The following is a 23,158-nucleotide window of genomic DNA, read 5'->3' as shown; positions in this document are numbered from 1 at the left end:
TTTGACGCTTCCGATGGGCCCCCCACTCGTCTAACCGTTAACAGGTTTTCCGACGAGAGCGCACCGACCGACGTAGGTACAACCTTGGCTACGCGCGGAAAGCTACCCCGTGCGAACGCCGACCAACACCCACCCAACCACCCACCCACCCCGAACCCCGACGCTATTCGCATCCCCGTTCTCTATATATATACATACATCTTCCCTCGGTGTAACAACCTTACCCTACCTTACTTTACCTTACTACCATCGCGTTCACGGTTGTTCCATAAACCACCCCGTGACTTGACACTCCGGGCACGTAGTATAATTCCTCACCCCCCCCCCCCCCCTTCCGCGTCCCGACATTCCCTTCGGTCTACCCCACGTTTCTCTCTCTCTCTCTCTCTCTCTCGCCCTCCCTCCCTCTCCGACCACCCCGTTCATCTTTTTCTCCTTCTCTTTTCCATCGGTCTCCTCGTTCCGGAACCCACCCTGGCAGCAGCACCATCACCTCCTGGCTCGAGCTCTGCCATCGCCATCCCCGATAATATAACCAACCACTGCCATCCCGGCACCCGACTCCCAACCCCCCAACCCCCCAACCCCCACCTCCACCTTCGACCCTATGCGCCATCGTTGGCAACGTTCCCGGCTATCTTCTCAAAGGGTGTCAGACAACATCGGGCGTATCTACACGCTACGGGGTAAACGGTTTCGGTCGAAATTTCGGAATACGAGATGGAAGGGTAAGAGATTTTCTCGTTTTCGATCGTATTTTTCGAAGGGGTCGTACGCGACGTCGATTCGACCCCCCGGTGGAAGGCGTTACGTCGTCTACGTCGTCGTCGTCGTCGTCGGTCAATTCGCGTGCGGAGATAATGTAAGGGGCGCGCCTTGGGTATCCGGTGGTAGCGGGCGCGGGGGGATCGGGGGATCGCTTTTTGCCCCGGCGATTCGGGTCAGTTGCGAGCGAAACGAAGGTATGTATACTCGCGCGAATCCCGGGATACCTCCTAGCCGGGTGGATGCGGATCTGCCCGTCCGGGTCCCCTACACACTCCGTCCGTTACGAAGCGTGTTCCGCCGGGGCACCTTGCTCTTCTCGCACCGCACAAATCGAGCCACGCGACGCCCCCGGAGGTTGGGGAGGACAGGACGCGGCGCTCCCTCCCTCCCTCCGTATACCTACTCCGTCGTTCGCCCCGAGAGATCTCATCATCGCACCGCCACCCGACCGTCCTCGCTCGCTCCCAGTCATCGTTCTCCTCCTCCTCTCGCACCCCTCCGCGCGGGGAAAAGTCAATACGACCGCTGCGGCACGCTGATCGCGTATACCTTCTTACGTAGCTCTCTGTTTTCCATCATTTTCGAATTTGTTTCTCTCTATTTTCGCCCCCTCGCTACCCCCAATGATATCGCAAATATCACCGCCACCGAGAAATCCGACTATTTATCCGGTAATCGCTACTGTTTTTACCTACAGATCTCGCTCCGTACAGCTTCACCCTTATCCGCGATCGCGTTAAGGGATTGAATATGATTTTCGGAAGGATGAAGGAATCCAATCGGAAAATGAATCAACCCACACGCGGCGTAACGATCGATATCTCCTCTTTATTGACCGATCTCGAAAGTACGAGTACACCGGGTCCGCGTGACGTGAAGTGAAATGGAATAGTTGGGAAAGTTTGGAATGTAATATATATATAGACGGGGTGTGTTTCGCGTGGAGGAAAAATATGTCGAATAGAGACGCAGGGCGGCCATATGAGAGGGAAAAATGGCGATGGTTTTCAAGAAGCAAATGGAATAACTCGGCCGGGAAAAAAGAAATAAGAGAGGGAGGGTGGTAGGCGGGCGGGCGAGTCCACGGGGACCGAACTGCCCGAGAGTCCTTCGAACGCGAAATAAGGCCGTCGGGCTACGGGAGGGAGGGAGGGAGGGAGGAGGAAGCCCTGAGGACGCGCGTCGGGCGTCTCGACACTTCGCTAATGCAACGCGACGCCTTTACTCCAGCGATTGGCAACCCGCGCGGACGAGCGAGATATCGCCGTTGTTAGATATGACGTAGGTACTCGCCTCGAGAAAATTGAGACTCGATATCGTGGCCGGGCTTTTTCGTGTCGGGAATTCAAATTTCATTGAAAATTCGAACCCCAATTTGTCACTCGTACGATACGACGACCGTGTCCGAAAATCCGAAGACACCTTCGCCGCGCCCTCGCCGCTCCCTTTGGGATCAATTAAAAAAAAGGTAATTTCACTTTCGGTCGCACCGCAGTGCAGATCCCGAGTACGCGTCAGGTTCGCTGCACTTCGAAAACGGTGAACCAAAAAAAAATCAAGTAGAGCCGGATAATCAGCCCCTACGATTTTTATATGAGTTTGATTTTGATTTTTGGCGTCGCGAGGTGATTACCCTCGGCTTGGGTGTGTTCGGGGATGGCTGGAATCGCGTGCGAGGAAGACGAATAAAGTAACGGCGAGAGCAACGCGCGATGACGAAGAAGTGGCGAGGCAAGCGAGCCAACGTAGACTTTATACTGTATATGTATAACGGAACGTTGTACGGCTGATCAATGTCTCGGCACTAATTAATTAACATTCCCTCGCCTCGTTCCCGACTTTCAACCAACCGATCGTTAGCCCTTCGTCGCCTCCTTCGCGCCCTCCGAACGACCTCCAAGTGCCCTCGACTTCGGATGTAGGTATATCCTTTTTCCTCGTTTCCACACGCGCCTCTGTGTAATATACCCCGTGCGCTTATGCACGGACGCATTTCGAAAATACGATTGTTCGAAATTGAAATGGAAAAAATTGTTTTTCGTCCGATGCACCGCGGACGTGCTGCGGACGTTCGAGAGTCTCGTTCGTCACGCGGTGTGATTCGGACGGAACCGCAGCGCGAATGTTTTTTTTTTTTTCTTTTTATTTATTATTTCAGAGACGTATGTTCAGTAGCACCAAGTATAACAGTATAAGCGGGTGCAGCAACGGTTGATACACCTCCGGTTATACGCTGCGGTTGGCAGCAACATCGAGTGCACATCGCGTCACTGTAAAATACACCCGTACGTACACTTGCGTGTGTGTCTGTCTGTAATACGTATACGTGCAATGTGAACACATTTCTCCGCATACGTACGTACGCTGCAACCTCTATTTATTGTGTAGTACAGTCGGGTCGTGTGGCGCCTCTGCGCCAATCCTCCGGTTTAGCGAATCTCAAATATGGCCGCGTCGAGTACCGGTGGCTACTCCACGCCAACCTGTACACGTATTATAAATATAGCCCCACTACGAATTCACGTTCAATCTAACGATAAATTCAACCGACGCCTACAACGGATTCTTTTCCAAAAATAAAAAGAAATACAATTCTGTCGCACGCGTACGCCCTCTGAAATTTTTTTTTTTTTCCTCTTCTCCATCTCAAACCCCAGAAACACGAACCACGGATCCGTTGAGAGTTGATTGAGCCACGAATTATTCTCTCATCGAGATATCTCCAATTTCCTACTCCGTAGAGTGAAAAAAATGGCGATCAATTTCATACAGATAGATCAATGCGGTTTTCAGATTCGGATTCCTGTTCAGAATGCCCTATACATATATGCGTGATTTTACTGTTGCAGCAAAAATTTTCTTCCAGAATAGCTCACATGTCCCAGTTATTCCACACGTACCCTAAGGGTGTAAAAAAAAAAAAAAAAGAAAAGAAACGCAAAAAACAATACCTTCTCCGGGCATAACGACACCTGCAACGGAACCTTCGTGTGCGAGCGGTTGAATACTCCGGGGTGAAATTTTACAATACCCGGTAGAACGTTGCGGGTGTCCTCCGGAACAGTCGCATGTAACCGAGCATACGTATACCCGTACGTACATACGCGGTATGCGGTGTACGGCGACGGCATGTGTACGTGCGGGATACAAAGTAGTATCGAGTAGGTGTGGACGCCCTGTAGATATTCGTGTATATTACGTTCACTTTACCTATATGGGTTTCGAGAGTGATAGAGGACGAGAGGGGCCAGGGGGTACGTAACGGTAAAGTATACGTATGTACAGCAGATGAGGCATGGGGGTTCTGTGCACGGAAGGGAGGAAAAGTAGGAGTAGATGAGGGGTAAAGAGGATATAGGGAACGCTAAATGCTACCATCGGAAATCGATGGCCGCAGAGGGGGGTTTTCCGACCCCCAGAGTTTATACACTCCTGTGGCAGTGTGTGCGGGCAGCAGCGGCAGCGGCAGCGGCAGCAGCTTCCTCCTCAACGTTTGCCGCCGAAACGAAATCTGGGGGCAACCGAACCGAGGTTGAAAAATGAATGATTCTCCATTGTTTTTTTCTATTTCCGCTCTTCTGTTCCAAAAAATTTGCCCTCGACGCGAAGACGAACATTTGACAGCGACTATGTGCATGCTAAGTAAAATTTCACCCAATCTGCAATCCTTGGAATACAAGGCCGAAGGGACTACGTCACTTTTCGTCCCTGTACGAGACAAGGGTGTGTATGAAATCGTAACGAGAATCCAAAAGTGGATTTGAGCAAAAGGTTGAATAAAGCATCTCCGATCCGTTGATCCTTTGGGGATAGGACGTCTAGACCGAAGCTTTTTTTACCGAACCTTGCGGTAATTAGTTATTTTTTATTCTTTGCAATTAAGTTTTTCTCGCTAAGATCTAGATTTGCAAACTAGTTTTTTTTTGTTTTTTTTTTCATCGAACGTTCTCCCGAACGCGTTCCCTCGACGCGTGTAACGTTTTTCGTGTAATTTCCGCCGCTGACTTTTTACTCTGCCCTCGTTTCTCCGATTTTACAATCCGAAACGCTGACGCGACGTACCCCGTCGATGCCGCCGCACCCCCGAATTTCGACGGACGATCGATGTGTCACCGGATTTGAACTTTACGTCTTCGTTTTGGTAGCTCTGAAACATGCAGATGCGAAGATGAATTATAAGATCATTTCATCGGATACCGTCGTGCAGCTGGAATAATTCCATTTCTTTGCCCCGATTTCCCGCTGAACTTTCGTCGTCAATTTCAACCCCCACACGTCGGATCTGTTGGTAATTTTTAATTTTGTTTCCTCAACAACGACGAAATAAGAGAGAGTTACAAACGAGATGTCGTTCGGCTGTATCTCGCGCTACTCGGTAGATAAAAAAGAATAAAAGAAAATAAAAGAACGCTACGAAAGAAAGAAACGAACGAACGATAAGAACGAGTGGAAAGTTATCGACTTTTTTTTTTTTTTTTTTTTTTATCAGCCATACGGCGTACGGCGTACAATCATTCTCTGCGTGAATCTATGCGCTGTATGTGTATACAACGTAACGCGAGGTATAATGATATGTACATACATACGGAATTCAGTATGAAAAGAAAAAAATTTCATTTGCATTAAAACTTTGCGGAGTTATAACAGTCGCGTGTGCGGAAATCTTATGAAAATACGAGATCGCGCCGAGCGTTGATAGATAACCAGCTGGCTTGCTCAGTTCGTCGAAACTTTTTTTTCATTTCATTTCATTTCATTTCTATCCAGCAGGCATATACCTAGAGGTATATATACATATATACACGCGTGCACGTGAAGTAGGTATGTACGAGAATTACTTTATACCGTTTCCTCGCCCCGTAGGTGGTAAATTGTTTGATACAGTCGGCGGACTCACCCGCGGATTATCGAGCTTCCTAGTATTTTGCTCCGATATCGAGTCGCCCCGCGACTATCGTAACGCGCCCAGGGTTTAACGTAATTTCCTTGCAAATGTATTCAGCATCGAGGCGGAACTAATAAAAGTGTAAACAGGGCGCGCATGGCCGACTTGACACCATCCGATATACCGTGCGACGTGATAATCGCCGGCATTACATCTACTTATATCATTTACTACGGAGCGTGTGTATAGGTATAATACGATACGTCTTCGCGGGGTACGTGCGGCAGATGTAGGGCAAACTCCCTGTTTTACCGACCGGTCGTGAAGATTCTGATTTCCCAAAATCGAGCGCGAAATGGGGTGGAAAAAGAGAAAAAAAAAACAAAAACTTTCGAGCAAATTAGGAAAGTTGACAAATCACCGTCTATTCGATATCAAAGCGTGTTTCTAATTACGTGTGTATACACACACGTACGTAACACATGAGAATAATTTACTGAAAATTGCTGTTGAAAATGACAGGCTAAGAAAAATGAAGTTATAATTTTTTTCCTCCTCCTAACCGAATTAGCGAGGGCGACTCTACACCCTTTTTACTTCACCTTGTACTTTTCAACGTCCTAGTTTTTTTTCAATCAAGAAACCTAGCAATTTTCACGATGTAACGGTATAAATTACCATCTAGATTCATTGAGGGCGTTGACAAGAGAGGGGTGACTTTCACACTCCGTGAGATGTTATTTATTTTTCATTTTTCCCATTTTTTTTTGATTACTCGATTTCACGTCGATCGAATGACCCACCAATTTCGTACGTACATATATACGTATATTACGATACGCGACATTAGTAATTATGGTTATGAACTATAGACATTGTACACACGAATACCCGTATAAATACACGGCATTACACATGCGGGATAGCTTAAACGTGTTTAATAGCCGAAGGGGGTGGGGTGGTGTTGGCGGTGATGGGGGGGGGGGGGGGGGGGAATTTGAGGGTGGGAAAGGAGATTTGAGGGCGGGAATTTTCACGCGCCTTCCACCACCGCGTGCGGTACGAAGGGGGGCTGGGGGCTGGGGGGGGTTGGGCACCCGTGCGCACGATGGTACTCGTGCAAATAGATGCGTTGTGTATATGCATACTCGTATTAATTATATACCCGCTATATTAGATAGGTACACTTCGGTTACTAACCAGCTAGAAATACTAACCAGTTAACTATATTGATCAACAGCGGTGCAACCGGCGTTCGCCCTTCGCCCCCTGCGACCCTCTCGCTCCCTCTCCCTCCCTCCCTACCCGTCGGCTCCGTCTCCTTCTCGCTCCTTGTAAACATTGACGTTACGGGGGTGGGTGGGTAGGTAACGCGGAGGATGGATTTCGAGGGGCATGCCAACGCGGACGGGCGCACACACGCACACATACGCGCGCGCGCGCGCATCCGTACACCTCTACTAGCCCGCGGGGGTGAGGGGGTGGATGGGTGGGTGTCGGAGTGGTCGTCTCGCACACCCCCTCTATTACACTAGCGGGATATGTATACGGTTCGTATGTAGGGAAAACGGTGGTGCTGTGCAACGGCTATGTTCATATATATGTACCTACGAAACGTAATGGAATATGCCGCTCTATGGTCGACGACGAGGACGTAGATGGGACGCGGAGTTGGAAGTGGAAGTGATAGAAGTTGAAGTCGGACATTTTCGTGCGTATACCCATGTGCGCCGCGATATGTGTATACGTATGTATGCCTCTGTACGCGCGTGTAAATGACGATGGGAATAGAAAGGGGGAAGGGAAACGAGGAGAACGACACCCGGACCAACGCCAACGCCCGGACTCCCCGTATTGTATAATAGTCCTTGTCCTCTCATTCCTCTTCTCTATGTTCCTCCTCACTCGAACGCTCTCCGACACTTTTCCCCATCACCGTCACCCTTTCTTCCTCTTTCCGTATACCTCGATCGCTATCCCTTGTTGTTGTTGTACACTCGAACTCCTCACCTTTATTGTATATATATACTTATGCGTCGATGTACATGAAACAAAACGGAGACTCGTTACAGCGAACAGTATGGAAGGGAGTCCGAACCCCTTTGATTTGGAGTATCTTTGAAAAAATGGGAGACATTCGATTTCCAGAAATTGTAAATATTGTTGGAAAATCTCTGCGGTCCCGGTAGATTGTTTGGTTTAATTTTATTTTTCTTTATTTTCGTTCATCCGATTTTTTTATTCGTCGCGTTACAATCGTTGATTCGAGGAGCAAACGTTCATCGAACCGCGTCGGGTTGTTGAGTTTGTAGTGAGGTTGAAATTTAAAAGCAATATGGCTTCGCCGCCCCAGCTAGAGCTGTTAATCGTTCAGTTAACCCCCGTATAGTAACGGCGGGGATATATATCAAGCTTGCACTCGCCGTTATATAGGTGTATATATATATATATAGGTATATAGTATACACGGTGGAAGGGTGGCGTTATAGTGCACACGACAGAATATCGACCGGGATGCGCATGTGCCAAGACCCCTCGAGCACCCTCATCTCTCCCTACCCCATTTATACTCCCCCTTGCCCTTCCGCCACCTCTCTCTTCGCCCCCTCTCTCCCTCTCTCTCTCTCTACATTTCCTCACCATCATCCCGTGGAACCCGCGCCATTCGAACACGTCGTGTTTCACGGTTTTCGTATATATATCTATATATATATATTCGTGCAAAAAGTGTTTTTTTCTCTTTTAATACAGAGGAAACCTCTTTCTGTGTTTCATAAAACGGGGAAAATGCAGGCTACACGCCCGAAAGAACTTTTGAGCTTAACTTCCGTGGTTCTTTTCCTCGTAACGATGTACATGATGTACTTTTTACCGTTCGTATGCCTATACGTAGTTTTTAAAGAGAAAAAAAAAAAATTCGCTCCAATCCGCCGACAAATTTTCGGCAATGCCGATCGATGATGAGAATTTGGAAAAAATGTCGCTCAAATTATCAGTCGCGAGATCGGTGTGTAAATTTGTTTCAATTGAGAACCACTGAACCGACTATCGGAATCAAAGCCAAGAACGTACGCCGCGATTATTACCTACTTACGACATTTCTGTGGCTGGGTATACACGATCCCCGACTTAAGGCACTCAGCTTCGATGGACCGCAGTCGAACGCTTCTTCGTTCAACCCGCGGGATACTGGAAAAGAAGGAACATAACGCCGTGATGTGGGTGATGCAGAGTGGAGAGTGGAGAGTTGATAGAGAGCGAGAGAGAGAGAGAGAGAGAGAGATAGAGAGAAGGTACGGTGGCGGGAAATCGGATCGATATTCGATATAAACCCAAACGCGAAAGCGCCAACTTTTGCGGAGACGAAAAGTAGAGAATATAAAAGAAAATAAAAAAAAAAAGAGATCAAATCCGAAGAAAAAAAGATGCGATTGTCGGCTTAAGTCGCGTGTGCCCCTTCGCTCTTCGAATCAACCAACCCTCTCGCTCCTCTTAACTCCTTATACACTCAACAGATTTTCATCGCGCATGCCTTCCGTTCGGCTTATAACACCGTAAAACGATGAAAAAAGGAACCCGTCGATATTCCGCGACGTCAATCTCCGGTCATAATAAATTAGCCAAATCGATTGGACACGACGAAATGCGAAGAACCTTTGAGAAAAACGATCGGTCGAAATAAAGTTTTCTTACGGAGTTACGAAAAATACATCACCATCGCGGTATTATAAACTGCGGGACGAAGGTATAGTATATAAATATAACACACGGCAGACGGCGAACTACGGATGGACGAAGGGCCGTCACCGCGCGCTTGAACCGAGGTGAACCGAATACAGGAGTGAGAGGAGTCGAGGTGAACACCGGACGCACGCCGGTCAGTTTTGCAGGCGAACGGAATACCACCGGGCTGCACATCGGGCTGTAGGTATAGGCATTGCGACGGTTCTGTACCCGGCTCCTCCTCGCTCCGTCGTTCGTTCTCCTTCGGGCGTCGCCCGTGAGTTTCTCAAGGCTTCATTCCCGCACTGTTCTAGCCGCGCGGCAACGGTACACCTTATTACGGTACGACCGCGTACACTCGTACAGGTATATTCTTAGCGCGAAAAAATGGCAGGGTCGCCGAACGAAGGAGATGTGAAAATCCGACTCTCGTTTCGAAATTAGTTTGAAAATGCTTCGGCCAACATTGGCCGGGAAGAAAAGTAAGAAAGGTCGCATCATCGCACGAGTTGCGGTTTTCAGAATTTCCGCGTGTATATGCGACACCACCGGCGGAGGTAAAATATACTTCCTGCATTTCTTGGCTATGTGCGCGCGGAATTGCCCCGTTTTAAAAAAGGATGCAAAAAAAGGCAACGAGAAAAAATACCAGTGCCTTCTGATTCTAGTTGGGGGAAGGGGGAAGGGGGGGAGAACGTCGACCGGAGTCACGACCGGCAACGCACGTCTCCTCGCTTTCTTAACTTCGCGTTTGTCGTCCCTTCGACGCGTCGCGAACTCGTTTTTGCAGATGTATTAGAGAGAGGAGAGAGAGAGGAAACGAGCGAATAGAGGAATGTAGAGGAACCGTTTGTTGCCCGTCCTCTTTCTACATGCCGCGGTTAATTTACTTCCCCCCCCCCCCCCCCCCCCCCCCGGTCATGAAACTAACCGGAATTCGTTGCTTTGTTATTACGGCTCTCTTTTTCACCAGGGATGGATCCCGATTTTCAAACTTCCCAATTTCCCGCACCGTTGAAGTTCCGAAGGTGGAGCAAGTGCTCCGGAGAGTCTCAAAGATCGAGGGCGTCCGAGCGCGGTGCTCGCAATACAAACGTTGGAAGCTGTAAGCTCGGGGAGCTTCTGCTGAGGATTACCGGTGCAGCGGTCGTAGGACTCCTCTCTCTCTCGGTTCCTTTCTCTTTTTACCACCGTCTCTATTTTCTGGGAGGTAACACGCTCCGCGGGGATGACATCTAATACCGCCGCGCGCTTTGCTAACTTTTAAACCGGCTTAGCTCCTCGCGAGGTTTAATTTCCGCGCGCGGCGGCGGTACAGCGGCAGCAACAGCGACGGGATCCAGAGAGAGAATCCTTTACGAGGTTAGCGGTTGGGCTCCGCGCCATTCCACCCGACATTCCAAAATACCGGAAATGCGCCGTGGAACTTTACCGGCCTGTTCGCCAAAAGTTCTCAACGGGACGCATGCAGTACCCATCCACCGGTTGGAGTGAGTTTGTTACTCCAACTCGGTGATTCGGTTTCCTTAACAAAACTACCGCTGATTTAAAATGGTTCGCCAAACTTTGAGCCAGATGCATCTAATTTTCGGAGAGTCTCGCCACGAGTCTCGAGTTTAGTCGGTTAAAATTCTAGCTTCCACAACGTTATTCGCTACCGTATTATTGTCTTTGGCTCGCCGCCTTTGTTTCGCCGCGGCGCAGGACGCCTCTTAAGGACGGTAAAAGGGGAAGAGGTAGGAGGTGGCTCACGGCGCGTGGAATCCGTACACTCGAGACGAGATGCGACCGATGCTGCAACCGTGTAGGCCTCAAAGGAAACGTTATTGCGGGAGTTGAGAAACTGCGAAACTCGCGGCGGTCCGTCTCCAATGATCGAGGGAATAGTTTTTCCCGTAGGGCTTTATCGCCGCGAAGAAGTCGGCTCGAGGAAGAAGGTAGAGGCACCTCGTCGTTCGCGTTCGCATCGCCGGGTAGTCGGCGGACACTTGCTCGTCGTCGTCGTCGTAGTCGTCGTCGTCGGGCGTTCCTCTGGATGCACCGACTCCCGAGAAGCGGGGGTGGGGCGGAGGTCAGCGTCCGCCGAGTCTCGCGTGCTTCCAAAGAGGCTCCCTGGCCTGGCAGGACTCGATGCCAAGTGAAGCTAACCCATGCCAATACCGCTTACCGTCTCTACAACGCTATATCGTGTGACCCGCCTTCGGACGAACGACTTTCTTTTCATTCGGCATCCCCCGGTTATTACCCCGCCGGCTCTCTTGGGATCCCAAAATAACGGCTTCGATCGCAGAAGCGGGATCGTCACAAGGCGGATTAATAATCGTGATAGGTTCGTTAGCGGCCCTTGCAATTTATGGACAACGTAGGTATACGTATACGTCTGGTTAACCAACGGACGGTGCTCACCATTCGCCTATCTTCACCTGTGTCACACCGGATTCTCCCACATCGGAACACTCCGATTCAGCCTGATTGTTTCCAAGCTGGTTTCATCCATCCAAGTACTTTACGGGTTCACCTCAACCTTTTACTCGAGGCAAAAGATCGGATATGGGTCTGGATATGCCCGCGGAGTGACTTACCGTTGGCACGTTCGAGTGGTGAGGAGCGTGTGCATTGATAATAAAATTGCCCGATCAGGCGACATCGGAATCGCGTACGTCATCGTTTTTTGCAATTCTCTCTACGTTACAGCTCCGATTGACAGAAGCCAGTGTCATATCTGGCGTGTTCGGTGTCGCGGGCACGTTATTCTCGTTGTACCAACCGACCGCTTTTTCGCTACACTGTATGACGTCGTTTATAACCGACACGCACGTTCTACAAATTCAGTATAGCAGCCATGCGGTACCAAACGTGCGTCAGTGTGTGTAGAGGTACGTTTAATACTCGGTACAAAACAGACTTCTGCGCAGCAGACTTCCCACGAATCCGCAGACGAGTCCAAGGCTGGACAAAAATTAACGACATTGAGAACGCTCGGACGTCTGTACGCCATCCGGGTTATCATGCGCGCCAACTCTTAACTATACGCGTACCGCGCGAAGGGGGTTTCCACTCGCCAGGAGAATCGATAACTCCCGTCAAAATGAGCAAAATAATATTAACAACGCGATTTTAGATTCGGAGGCAACTTTTTTATCTTCGCTCAAACGCACTCGCGCTCCCCGAAACACTGACTCAAGTTTCCCGCGAGGCGAAACGTTCGGACAAATTTCAGGGGGAGTTTCAAATATTCCGAACTCCGTGATGTGACGGAAACTCGATACCCTATTTCTTCAATTTTTCAACGTTCGTCGTGAGAAACGGAGACGATTCCGAATGTCCACAGTGTTCTGTCACGATTGTTAGAAATTATAAGAATGATGTCAGTATGACGTCATTGGTCCATATAAAGTCGGCCTGTTTGCCACCTGAACCGTGGAGCGTGTCAAATATGTGGAACAGTCGGTCTCGACGTGGATCTTCTGTCGTTCCCAATGACCGCGAAGCAGACGCGTATAAGTTGGTCATCGGTAGAGATTACCTCATCCCTGATGGGTGCAGCGTTGTTTCCCCTTCCGCTTTTGATTCCAAGCGAGGATCCTTTCGATCGTGCGATTCCTCCTCTATCCCGATATCCACTTATCGTTGTAACAATAAGACTCGGCGGCAACCGGGGCACGTTGAATGTGAGCCGCGAGCTCACTTCCACGGTAATACATAACGCGGTACATAGGTGTAAGTATATATATATAAAGTAGAAGGTATAACAACGCGGAGAAATACACATCGAAGAGCGAAACTGGCACACGCACCGCGGTCTACAATTGAAATCACTTATCGCCCGATGACGTTACGCTTCGACAGAGATGCGTCGATATTCCATTGCCCACTTATTTCAATACACACACACACACCAATAATAATATCTGTTCTCCAAGGCCGCGGGAGACAATCGTCATCTTTTCATTTAATTCGTTCATCGTTGACCTCCATTATTTCATTATTTCAGGTATCAGCTGGACAACACATGCAGCTCACCGGTGACCTTAAACCGGGGGTATCGGTCGCGGCACAGCAGGGAATGTACTTCAGCCAACAGCAGGCCCAGAATCAATCGGGCCCTGCCGGCGGCCAGGGCGATACGTATTGCTCGGTATCTCAGTCGCAAACGATAAATTTCACCCAGCAAAGTCTCAGGCAGAGAGCCGCAGCTACCGGCGGCGTTCCGCAACCCGGAGGTGCGGCCGGGGCGAGAGGTCATCCGCAGCAGGTACCTCCCAACCAAGTCGATCACCAACACGCGAAACTCATCCAACAACAGCAAATGATGAGAGCTCAACAGGTGAGGGGAAATTGACGAAATTTTATCTTGCAAGTTTGTGTACCGAGGAGTATTCGCGTGAGAAATGATAAAAAAAAAAAAAGAGTCTTGGCGCTGATTTTTTCATAGTCATAACCGGTCTCAAGACCGAGGGATGTTTATTGTATAATTTGGGCAACGCACCGGAACGCGTCAATGTTAAACGCGTTGCATCCATCCGGAACATTGGGTTATCCGGGTGCACGCGCAACAGGTATCCATCCTTTGCAAGTTTTCTCTCTATATATTGTATGTATGTATATATATGTGTGTGTATGAAACTATGTCTATATATCGGCGGTAAAAAGTAGTAGTGACGACTGGTGGTAGCGAAGCTGGAACGAAGGTAGAAAATTCTTGGAACGGAGTAACAAAGAAACAGGAACAAAGCGCGAAGAGAAAAGAAATAAAGAAAGAGAAACAAAAAGGTATATCCTTACTTTACTTCCCTCCGGCGAAATCTATGTCAGAGACTTGCCCGACGTTCATTCGGCTTACGCCGAAGGTATAAAGAAAAAAAAAGAGGATAATATCACCCCGCGAAAACACTTTTCCGTCCAACTACGCGCTCCCTCTGATTTTAATCCTTCGTAGCGCTTGTGGATCTGGAAGGATTTTTTTTTCACGTACCTTCGACGATCCTCGTTGCAGCGGCTTCTGTACCTCGAGACTCGAGTCACATCGGGTTTTTCGGTAAACGCTCGTCAGCGGGTACCTACTATCGCTTCGAGCTAAGCGATGAGTCAGACGATCATCTTCTCGCTTATGTTATTATATTTTATATCCGCGATGAAAAGCTGCGAGCGTCGTGTGTATAACGTACGCTGCATACGGTGCTCCAATTAGTAATTGCACGTTTCGCGCTTATTCGCAATTGGTTAGTCATCACGTTTGCCAGATCATCTCGTGATCACATTCGACGAGACTGAAATCATCAACAAAACCATCTACGTGTGTAATCGGCGTTCTTATTATACGCAAACGGTCATCCCGATTCATCGGGGCGTGTAGTTCTCGTCGCTTCGTACAGCGAAACGTCTTCAATTCTCCATCTTCGAGTTTTAATCGCGGAAACATTCTACCGAGACCGCAGTACGGTGCGGTGTACTGTGAAACGGCCTTAAAACACCGCTTTGCGGCTTAAGGTGGTGGGTGTTACCTTCCTACTTGCGACACGCCACAATCTCAGGGCGTTCCGGGCTTAACCACGGCTTGTCTCCGTCGAGGTCCACCGTTAAAACTTTATACCATAAGGTAACGGGGCGATGCAGCTGTTGGAGGTCCGCGCGTCTAGTTTTCTCGTTGCACGACTAACGCGTAACACTAGGAAGTCACGGTATCGCGTAACAACGAGATGCCTCGAAAGCTGTACCACGTAGCCGTCCGTCAATCTTTACGGTTCGCCACGTGTACGACAACCGTTAATTATCAACGAATAAGAAAATAAACGACGACGACGACGACGACGACGACGACGACGACATTACAGCTCGCTCTCGGGAAAAATATTTCAAAACTCCCGATCTGTACTTATTTACCGCTAACGAAAGAATTCATATGAAAACCGCAGAAACGTTGCTTTCTACGCGATTAGCAGTGGCTCAATTGTCGACTAGCAACGTTCGATCTCTTCCGCAATTCCTAGCAACATTATCGAATATATCCATCCGTCCGTCTCTGTTTCAGGTGATGCAACAACAGCACATGGCGGGTGGAATGGGGGGTGTTCGACCTCCGCCACCGGAGTACAAAGCGGCTCAAGCCCAGATGATGCACGCCGGTATCGGAATGGGTGGTCAGGCGAGATTCCCTACCGCAGGACCTATGAGAAGAGTTACTCAGCAGGCGATGCCTCCCTCCGGTGAGTGGTCTTCGCCGTTTTTTAACTTTATCGAATCCGTTGCTTCCTACCCGTGTTTTGGATGAAAATTACCCTACCGCGGTGGACGAGTCGGCGGATCCATCCGAGTTCTTTAAATATAGAATCTAGGGAACGCGCCAGACCGACGTATACGCCTACTTGTTCTCCTCTTTGTTACACGTATATCCGCGAAGACCAAATTTAACTTTACTCGGTATCCCGAATGAACTCGCGAAAAATTTTTCGCTCTTTCGTCTCGAAAAGTGTTCTCGCAGCGGCTTTCGTTGAATTCCTCGGGTCTGCCTGCCTGCCTGCCTGCCTGCCTGCCTGCCTGCCTACCCCTGCCTGCTCCACAAAGCGAGCATCGTCGCGACGTCCGACGTAGTCGGTATCCAACGTGCGTTCATTCTCCCAATTTTTAATCCCACCCCGGACGGCGTAACTCCTCCCGACTCGGCGATATCTACCTACCTACCTACCTACCCATCTATACCTTTCCATACCTATACACAGAGCGATGTAGCCGTATAACCGAGCTGATGTCGGGCTTTAGACGTACTCAAAGTAATGAGAACTCGCCGCTGCGGTGGGTTGGTTGGTGGATATGGATTTTTTTTATCATCGCCCCTCCAAGTCCGGACAGAATCCGAACCCCTCGGCCATTTATCTTTGATCAGTCCTCGAGCACGGCTGTTCCACAGTCGCCAATGATCGCGCTTAACATTTTCGTAATTCGCAATTACGTTCCGGGCGTCTCGCACCTCCTCCAAATTAATTCCCGGTTGTTCGCGATTTTCCAAAAAAAAAAAAAAAAACGCGCATACAACGTCAGGGTAATCCGTGGTATCCTCGGTTTCTCGGGGATGAAGTTCATCCTCGGGAGACGACGGGTCTCGGGAAGTACCGGAAGTGGGAGTCAACGTCAGTGGTTCGCCAACTCGCCAACCGTACGTCGACCAACCCCCGTAGCCACTGTCTTATCGATCCGATAGCGAGCCTCTATCGTGACCTCTCGCCATTCCAAGCCTCGGACAAATTGCAGGCCGTTTAGTTAGCCCGTGAGATGATGACGACGCCCCCTTCAAATATCATTTGAAATCCCTCGTAATCGAAGCCGAACGAACAGCTAAACTCCTTCGTGCACGTTGTTTTACATCAGGTCCGATGATGAGGTCGCCTATGGCGCAGCAACAGCAACAACAAGCTTTGCACGCTGCCGGCGGAAATATGTACATGGGTGCGGGTGGCATGAGCGCTATAGGCGGAATGCACCAAATGCACCAACGGCTCGGTTACCCAAGAACGAATAACCAGCGGCCGCCGAACGTCAGCGTCGGTCCACCGGATGGTATTGGAAACAGTATAGCTGGTCGTGGTGCCCCGCAAGAATGGCGGCACATCATGATGCACCAGCAGCAAGGTTTTCAAGCGCAGATGCGGCCCCAGTTCAACCAGCAAGGTCATCAAGGTGAGAACCGTCGGATGAAGGAGAAATTAAACTAGTCTCCGAATTTAAGAGGGCCCCTATACCGGATTTCGTCGGGAAGATCTGACCGTCGATTCTCGATGTCCTTGTTTCAGGTGGCTTCGGGATGGGCGGTGCCGGTGGAATGCAGATGAGCGCGGCTCAGATGCAGCATCAACAGCTGATCAGATCGCAAAGTGGAGGAATGGGCGGCGCCGGGATGGCAAATAGTTCTCAAATGCAACAGCTTCTATCTCAGCAACACCAACAGCAAAGTTTAGCTATGCAGCAAAGCAACAACCAAATGTCGGTCCAGATGCAAATGTCACAATCGACGTCAGTCAATTCGGTTAGCAGCGCTGGGACAGGTGCGTGAAAATAATATTTAATTATTCCGAACCTCGTTCTTCTTCTTTTTATAATTACCGGTAGCGAAACGACCCACCGTCCGAGACGATTCTAATCTCGGAAGATGTCCGGCGAAATTATTAAATAAAACCGAGAATGCAAATTTTACGGGAATCGAACGCGGACTGTAGGTGGAACAGAGAAAATATCGAGACGATTTTTTACAGGATCTCCTCTCCATCCGCACCAGCAATACGGTTCCGGTAGCCCAGGAGTTCGGAGTCTGCCACAGCAGCAGCAGCAACAACAATCCCAACCTCCCCCAACGCCGCAGGACTCCTCGGTGGCAACTGCTGCCGATTTCAGTCTTGAATTCCTTGAAAATCTTCCCACGGGAGATACATCGAACTTTAGTGCCCAAGAACTCCTCAATTCCTTGGATTCTACGGCAGGTTTCAACCTCGATATTCTGTAAAGACTCGACAACCGCTGATCCTGAGTCTAGGTGAACGTGCTAAGCTAACAATCGACGCCTCTCTCCTCCTACCCTCGAATAAGTGCAAATATGAATGCGTGTCGTTCATGAAAAGCCAAGAATGGTTTCAGGTTGCAGACTTTGTCGTCCCCGAATAATATCGCAACGCGATATGGACAACATGAATTGCTTCGAACCATTCTCAGGGGGGTAGAGAAGAAACGGGAAGTAATCAGTCCTCAAAATTTCGATAATCCAGATCGATTTCTCGAAAGGGATGAACCCGCGGGTAGGTGTCTTTTTAAAACTATAAGAATATATCTCTATATACACCTAGATATACCTATTATATATAAATATATTTCTCCGTTTTTTTTTTTTTTCTCCACTTCTTTGTACTCAATTTGTCTCGTACCCGCAAACCCGTTTGCTACCAATTTTTTATCTCTTCGTCTCTCCTCGTCTCGTCCCACCTTCTCTGCTGGCAATACAGAGCACAACCTCTACGTATAGGATTATTAATTGAGCAGATAAATTAAACGTATAATCAACGGAAAGGAAATGTGTCGGAGTGTAATCTCAATAGGGGACAAAAAAAAAATAAGAAATAAAAAAATTTCTTAATTGTCAATCAATAATTAGCATAAAAATGAGAAAAGAAAAAAAATATATTAAAATATTAAAACAACGGTAAAACATAATGAATCTCGCAGCGAGCCTTGTAAGATTGAACATGAAGTTCGTTGCTGTCTGAAATAATCATTACATTCTGTCGGTCGATCGTGAAGAAAATTTAGAAAAAACCAAACTAATAAATACCGGATCTGATCGGACCCAAAATAAAATTATACTACTCCACGCAGCTATATGAATCGAGCGAGTAGTGACTCGCACAGTATTCTAAACTTATCGCCCAAACGTCGTTTCTCGAGGCACGCGTATCCGCGGAGTTAGTCCGCGTATTGATTTTGGTTTAGCCTGCAATTTACCCCGGTGGCGAATGCAGTTTTTTATCAAGAATATTTTTCTTCTCTCCCTGCTGATAATTCATATGCGGAAACTCGTAGTATAAACTGTATTGCACACTTTATCAGATCTCTCTGCATCGATTTGGGCCGATATTTACTTAATTTGGGGCCGATCAGATCTCAGGTGCGACGGATGGACCCGACGTCCGAAGGACGTATAAAAACCGAGGACAGCGCTCAATAATACGTCTGTCCTCTTTAGTTTATTTTATTTTTTTATACATACAATTACACTTAGATATTATCGTACTTTAGTTTAGTCATATTTCTCTAGGGAAATAACGGAATAAGGACGGAAAAATGTAGACTGTGCAGAAGAGATTCGAAGGTGCGAAAGTTATGAATCCTTGTTTGTTTCATCTATTCTCTGCTTCCTATACGCAAAAATGTAAGTAAGTCCTCTGCCGTGTAAATATACAGATATCAGTTTATTATCGAGAGAATATATGTCTCCTCCCCATCACCATCATTATTTGTATTATTATTATTTTATTCTATCTTATTTTATTCTATTTCATTTTATTTTTATAACATATTATATTATATTACGTTGTCTTTGTTTTGCGTTGCGCTGTGAATATATAAAACCGAACCTAGCGTTACATTAGACGTATATCTACCAATTTAGATATTTACCTAATTTTATCGCATATTATTAATTAGTGGTGAGAGTGCATATAAAAAAAAAAAAAAAGAACAGTCCTATTACTTTTAATTTCTACTTTATTTTAGTACTCAATACCCGTATTTGAATCGCGGTTTTTTTTCTTTTTTGTTTTGTTTTTCATTTTGAATTTCACAACCAGAAGTTGACATATCCGTAGTTTTACCTGAACCTTGGTCGTGAACGCGCCATATTTATTTTATCGCATCGAATAACCTGATTCAATTTTCCGCACAGTCTACCAAACTAAATAAATTATAATAATAGTAATAATATGATTAGTAATAATGATAATAACAACAACAATAACCATATATAATATACATTATCAAATGATGATAGTAATAATTAATAATAATCAATATATAACAATACTAACAATAACATCAATAATAATGATAATAATAGTAAAAATATAAATAATATTAATAAATTAATGAAACACTATATTTAAAGTATGTGTTACTTAACCAAAATAATTTTACTAAAGAATCTACGCAGAGTAACTCCGATATATACCTAACTGTCCAGACAATTTCAAAAGCTTTTGCAAGAGAGTGACATGACGGCAGAACAGTGACCATTATAATTAATAATAACGATAACATTAATAACAATACTAATAGTAATAATAGTAATAGTAATAATAATAATAATAATAATGTTCAATGAATAATAAAAGGAATAGAAAGAATGATAGGAGAAGTAATGATGATAATATAATTACAGGTGATTATCTACGTTACAGAAATATACAGGGACAATATGTGGAAACTGGCCAGTCTGTACGCCTGACTAGTGTTAACTTGACGTGCGCGGCGTATGAAGTGGCCAGTTTCCACATATTGTCCCTGTATAAACATTAAACATATATGTATATATCTATATATATATATATATGAACAGGAGTAGAAAATTTTTAAACGAGAAAACTTTTGAGCTGAATAATAGGCTTGGGGAAGTTTGAGGTGAGACGAAAGTAGAATCGGTGATAGCAATAGTGTAAATATCGGTATGACGAAAGTATTTAATTAAAATCACATACGATGATGTAAAATGCGTGAGAGATGAATAAAAATGAAGAAAAAGTCAATTATAACTATTCTTGAAACAATGAAAGAATGAAAAGAAAAAAAAAACGGAAACAATAAACTCGATGACATTTGGCTAAAGTTGTAAGTATACATAGCCAATCTCGTCATTAACTAAATCATAGACCGCTTCTATGATGTAAGTGAACCCCTCCTAAATAATAAAATTAAAGAAAATTAAAAAGCATATTACTAGGTGAATAAGAATATTAAACTTTCATTGTACATAGATATTATATACTATACATACATTTACTTAGCGAAATTTAAAAAGAAAAAAAAAGAAAAGAGGAAGAAGAAAAAAACAGAAAAAATAAAAATAAAGTTCATCTACCGCTAAGATAAATCAATAATCTACGAATTATACGTTGTAGATTATTACTATTATTATTATAATTATAATGTATTATTAATGAAAAAAAAAACCAACAACAAAAGAAAATGAAAAAGAAAAGAAAAGTGACGCGTGTAGCGATGCTTCGGCGATAAAGTGCATTTGACAATTGATGTATTTATTAAGTTTAGATCGAATGCACTATGTCGCCAGACAATATGGCACACAGCTGTTCGCAGTTACGATGGACCCTTGTACACTTAATCAAATTAAACGGTCGACTATCCCAGGACCTACATCCATCTACATTGAATATGGAATTCGGAATTCCATTCAATCAGTTGAATTTGGATTCGTTTTTTTTTTTTTCTTCCCCAATAAACGCGAGCAGAGAATTCAAATGATCAAAGAATGATATGTCATGTTGAATAAATATTCTTAACAATAGGATCTATTTCGACACGGTTTATTGTAATTAAGTGAGAGGGGTCTGCGAGTGGCTAATCTTCCAAATAGTGATACATTCCATAGTTGAAAGGATATAAGAATCCGTTGAGATTCAATTGATCAAAAAAAAAAAAAAATTTATTTCTTAATAAATGTTGCAAAGCAGGAACCCCGATACTTGCCAGAGCTGTGTGAGAGACAAATGAGAAATAAAAGTAATCATTATTATTTTATTTTATCATTTTTTTTTTCTGGTATTCATCCACTTGCGCAAATTGGCGAGTGCCTATTCGGAAATATTCTCATTCGAGTATATTTATCCTATTATTATTTCTTCTTTTTTTTTTAATACTAAAAACGGAGCTCAAAGACTTGTTTCAAAAATAAACAAAAATATGATCAGGAAACTTTAAACGTTTATTATACGTTTCATTTATCTTAGATTGATGTTACACTTTGTTTTTCTTTTTTAATTTTGTATTTTTTTTCTCTCAACGTCTCAATTAGAAGAAAGGAAAAAGAAAGAAATAAATAAAAATATTAGTAAATTTGTCTATATAGAATATTGGGGCCATAAAACATAATCTAAAAAGGAGACAGGTGCTCTGATTCACACGTCAATATTATAATGTATAAATCAAAATAAGTCGTCACATATACTATTACCATATTATACATATTGGTTAAAACAAAAAACAAAAAAACCTTTTTTTTATCACTTTTATTCGTTTCCTGTATTCATTTTCTACTTTTCTTCGTTGATTACCATTATTATTATACGTATAATAATTATTTTCTTTTTCGTTTTTCTTTCTACATTGCATATACATATAAAGCGTCGTTAAACTATACATGGAATATATATATATATATAAAATAAAAACATATATAATTATATATGTATATACCAATTACGTATATGAATTAAGAACGAATAAACAAGCACTCCAGGGACCAACGCAAGGAAGGGAATTTGTTTGCGAGTCGTCGTCACTGCTGAATAATGTCAACGGTTGTATTGTTAATATATTATATCTTATATAACACTCGTTTTCTCACAAATTTGGGAATCAAAGTACGAGAATGAAATTTTTTCATTTTATTTTATTTTCTTTTATTTTCATTTTTTTGTATAATTTTAAAAACGGGATCATAATTCAAGAACAATGAAAAAAAAAAGTTAAACAAGTGTTGAGTTCAATTACGATCGCGATGGAACGTGTGTCTAATTATTTATAATATTTATAATTTTATATCACCTATATATTGGGCATTCGAATAGAATAGAGACATGTTGAACTTCAAACTGTTGATTAATAAATGCGTTGAATTCCTCCAGGTATAAATTTTATTATCATTACTATTATTATTATTTCTTCATTTCCATTTTCAATCAATCTTTGTGAACATGCTTTATTTCAATAATGTATTAAAGTTTCCTGTATTTTATTACAATTATGATTCATCCGTACTTTTCTCTCTCGTTTCATCTATATTGCGACACGCAGTAGGTAGTACGAACAGAATTATACACGTGAATTGCCTGTAACCCTGGGGAAAAATCTTAACTACGACGCGACGATTCTGCCTCTACGCAATCACTCCACTCGGACGTATCGATTAGGGTAGAAATCGTCGAAGATTTTCCATTACCAAAAGGATGAAAGATCAACGGTTCAGAACAGAAGGTGAAGACAAAAAAATAGTCAAATTCAAATATCGAA

At 45.1% G+C, this 23,158-nt stretch overlaps 1 protein-coding gene across 9 annotated transcripts in view; it reads left to right on the top strand.

The window, feature by feature from the left end:
- Nucleotides 1–21,667, top strand: part of LOC105685894 (neurogenic protein mastermind) — a 137,512-nt gene extending 115,845 nt beyond the window's left edge. For all 9 annotated transcript variants that reach the window (XM_020852301.2, XM_012400356.4, XM_020852300.2 and 6 more), the window contains 5 exons: nt 13,371–13,703; nt 15,408–15,582; nt 16,742–17,050; nt 17,164–17,415; nt 17,623–21,667. In XM_020852301.2, coding sequence (XP_020707960.2) covers nt 13,371–13,703; nt 15,408–15,582; nt 16,742–17,050; nt 17,164–17,415; nt 17,623–17,870 — 1,317 coding nt within the window. In that variant the 3' untranslated portion in view covers nt 17,871–21,667. The remainder of the gene's footprint in view (nt 1–13,370; nt 13,704–15,407; nt 15,583–16,741; nt 17,051–17,163; nt 17,416–17,622) is intronic.
- The last annotated feature ends 1,491 nt before the right edge of the window (nt 21,668–23,158 follow it).

Source organism: Athalia rosae, chromosome 5 (genome assembly GCF_917208135.1).
Source record: "Athalia rosae chromosome 5, iyAthRosa1.1, whole genome shotgun sequence".
In the NCBI taxonomy this organism is placed as follows: Eukaryota; Metazoa; Arthropoda; class Insecta; order Hymenoptera; family Athaliidae; genus Athalia; species Athalia rosae.
The sequence above is the reverse complement of the archived record's forward strand: the minus strand, read 5'-3'. Positions and strand labels throughout refer to the sequence as shown.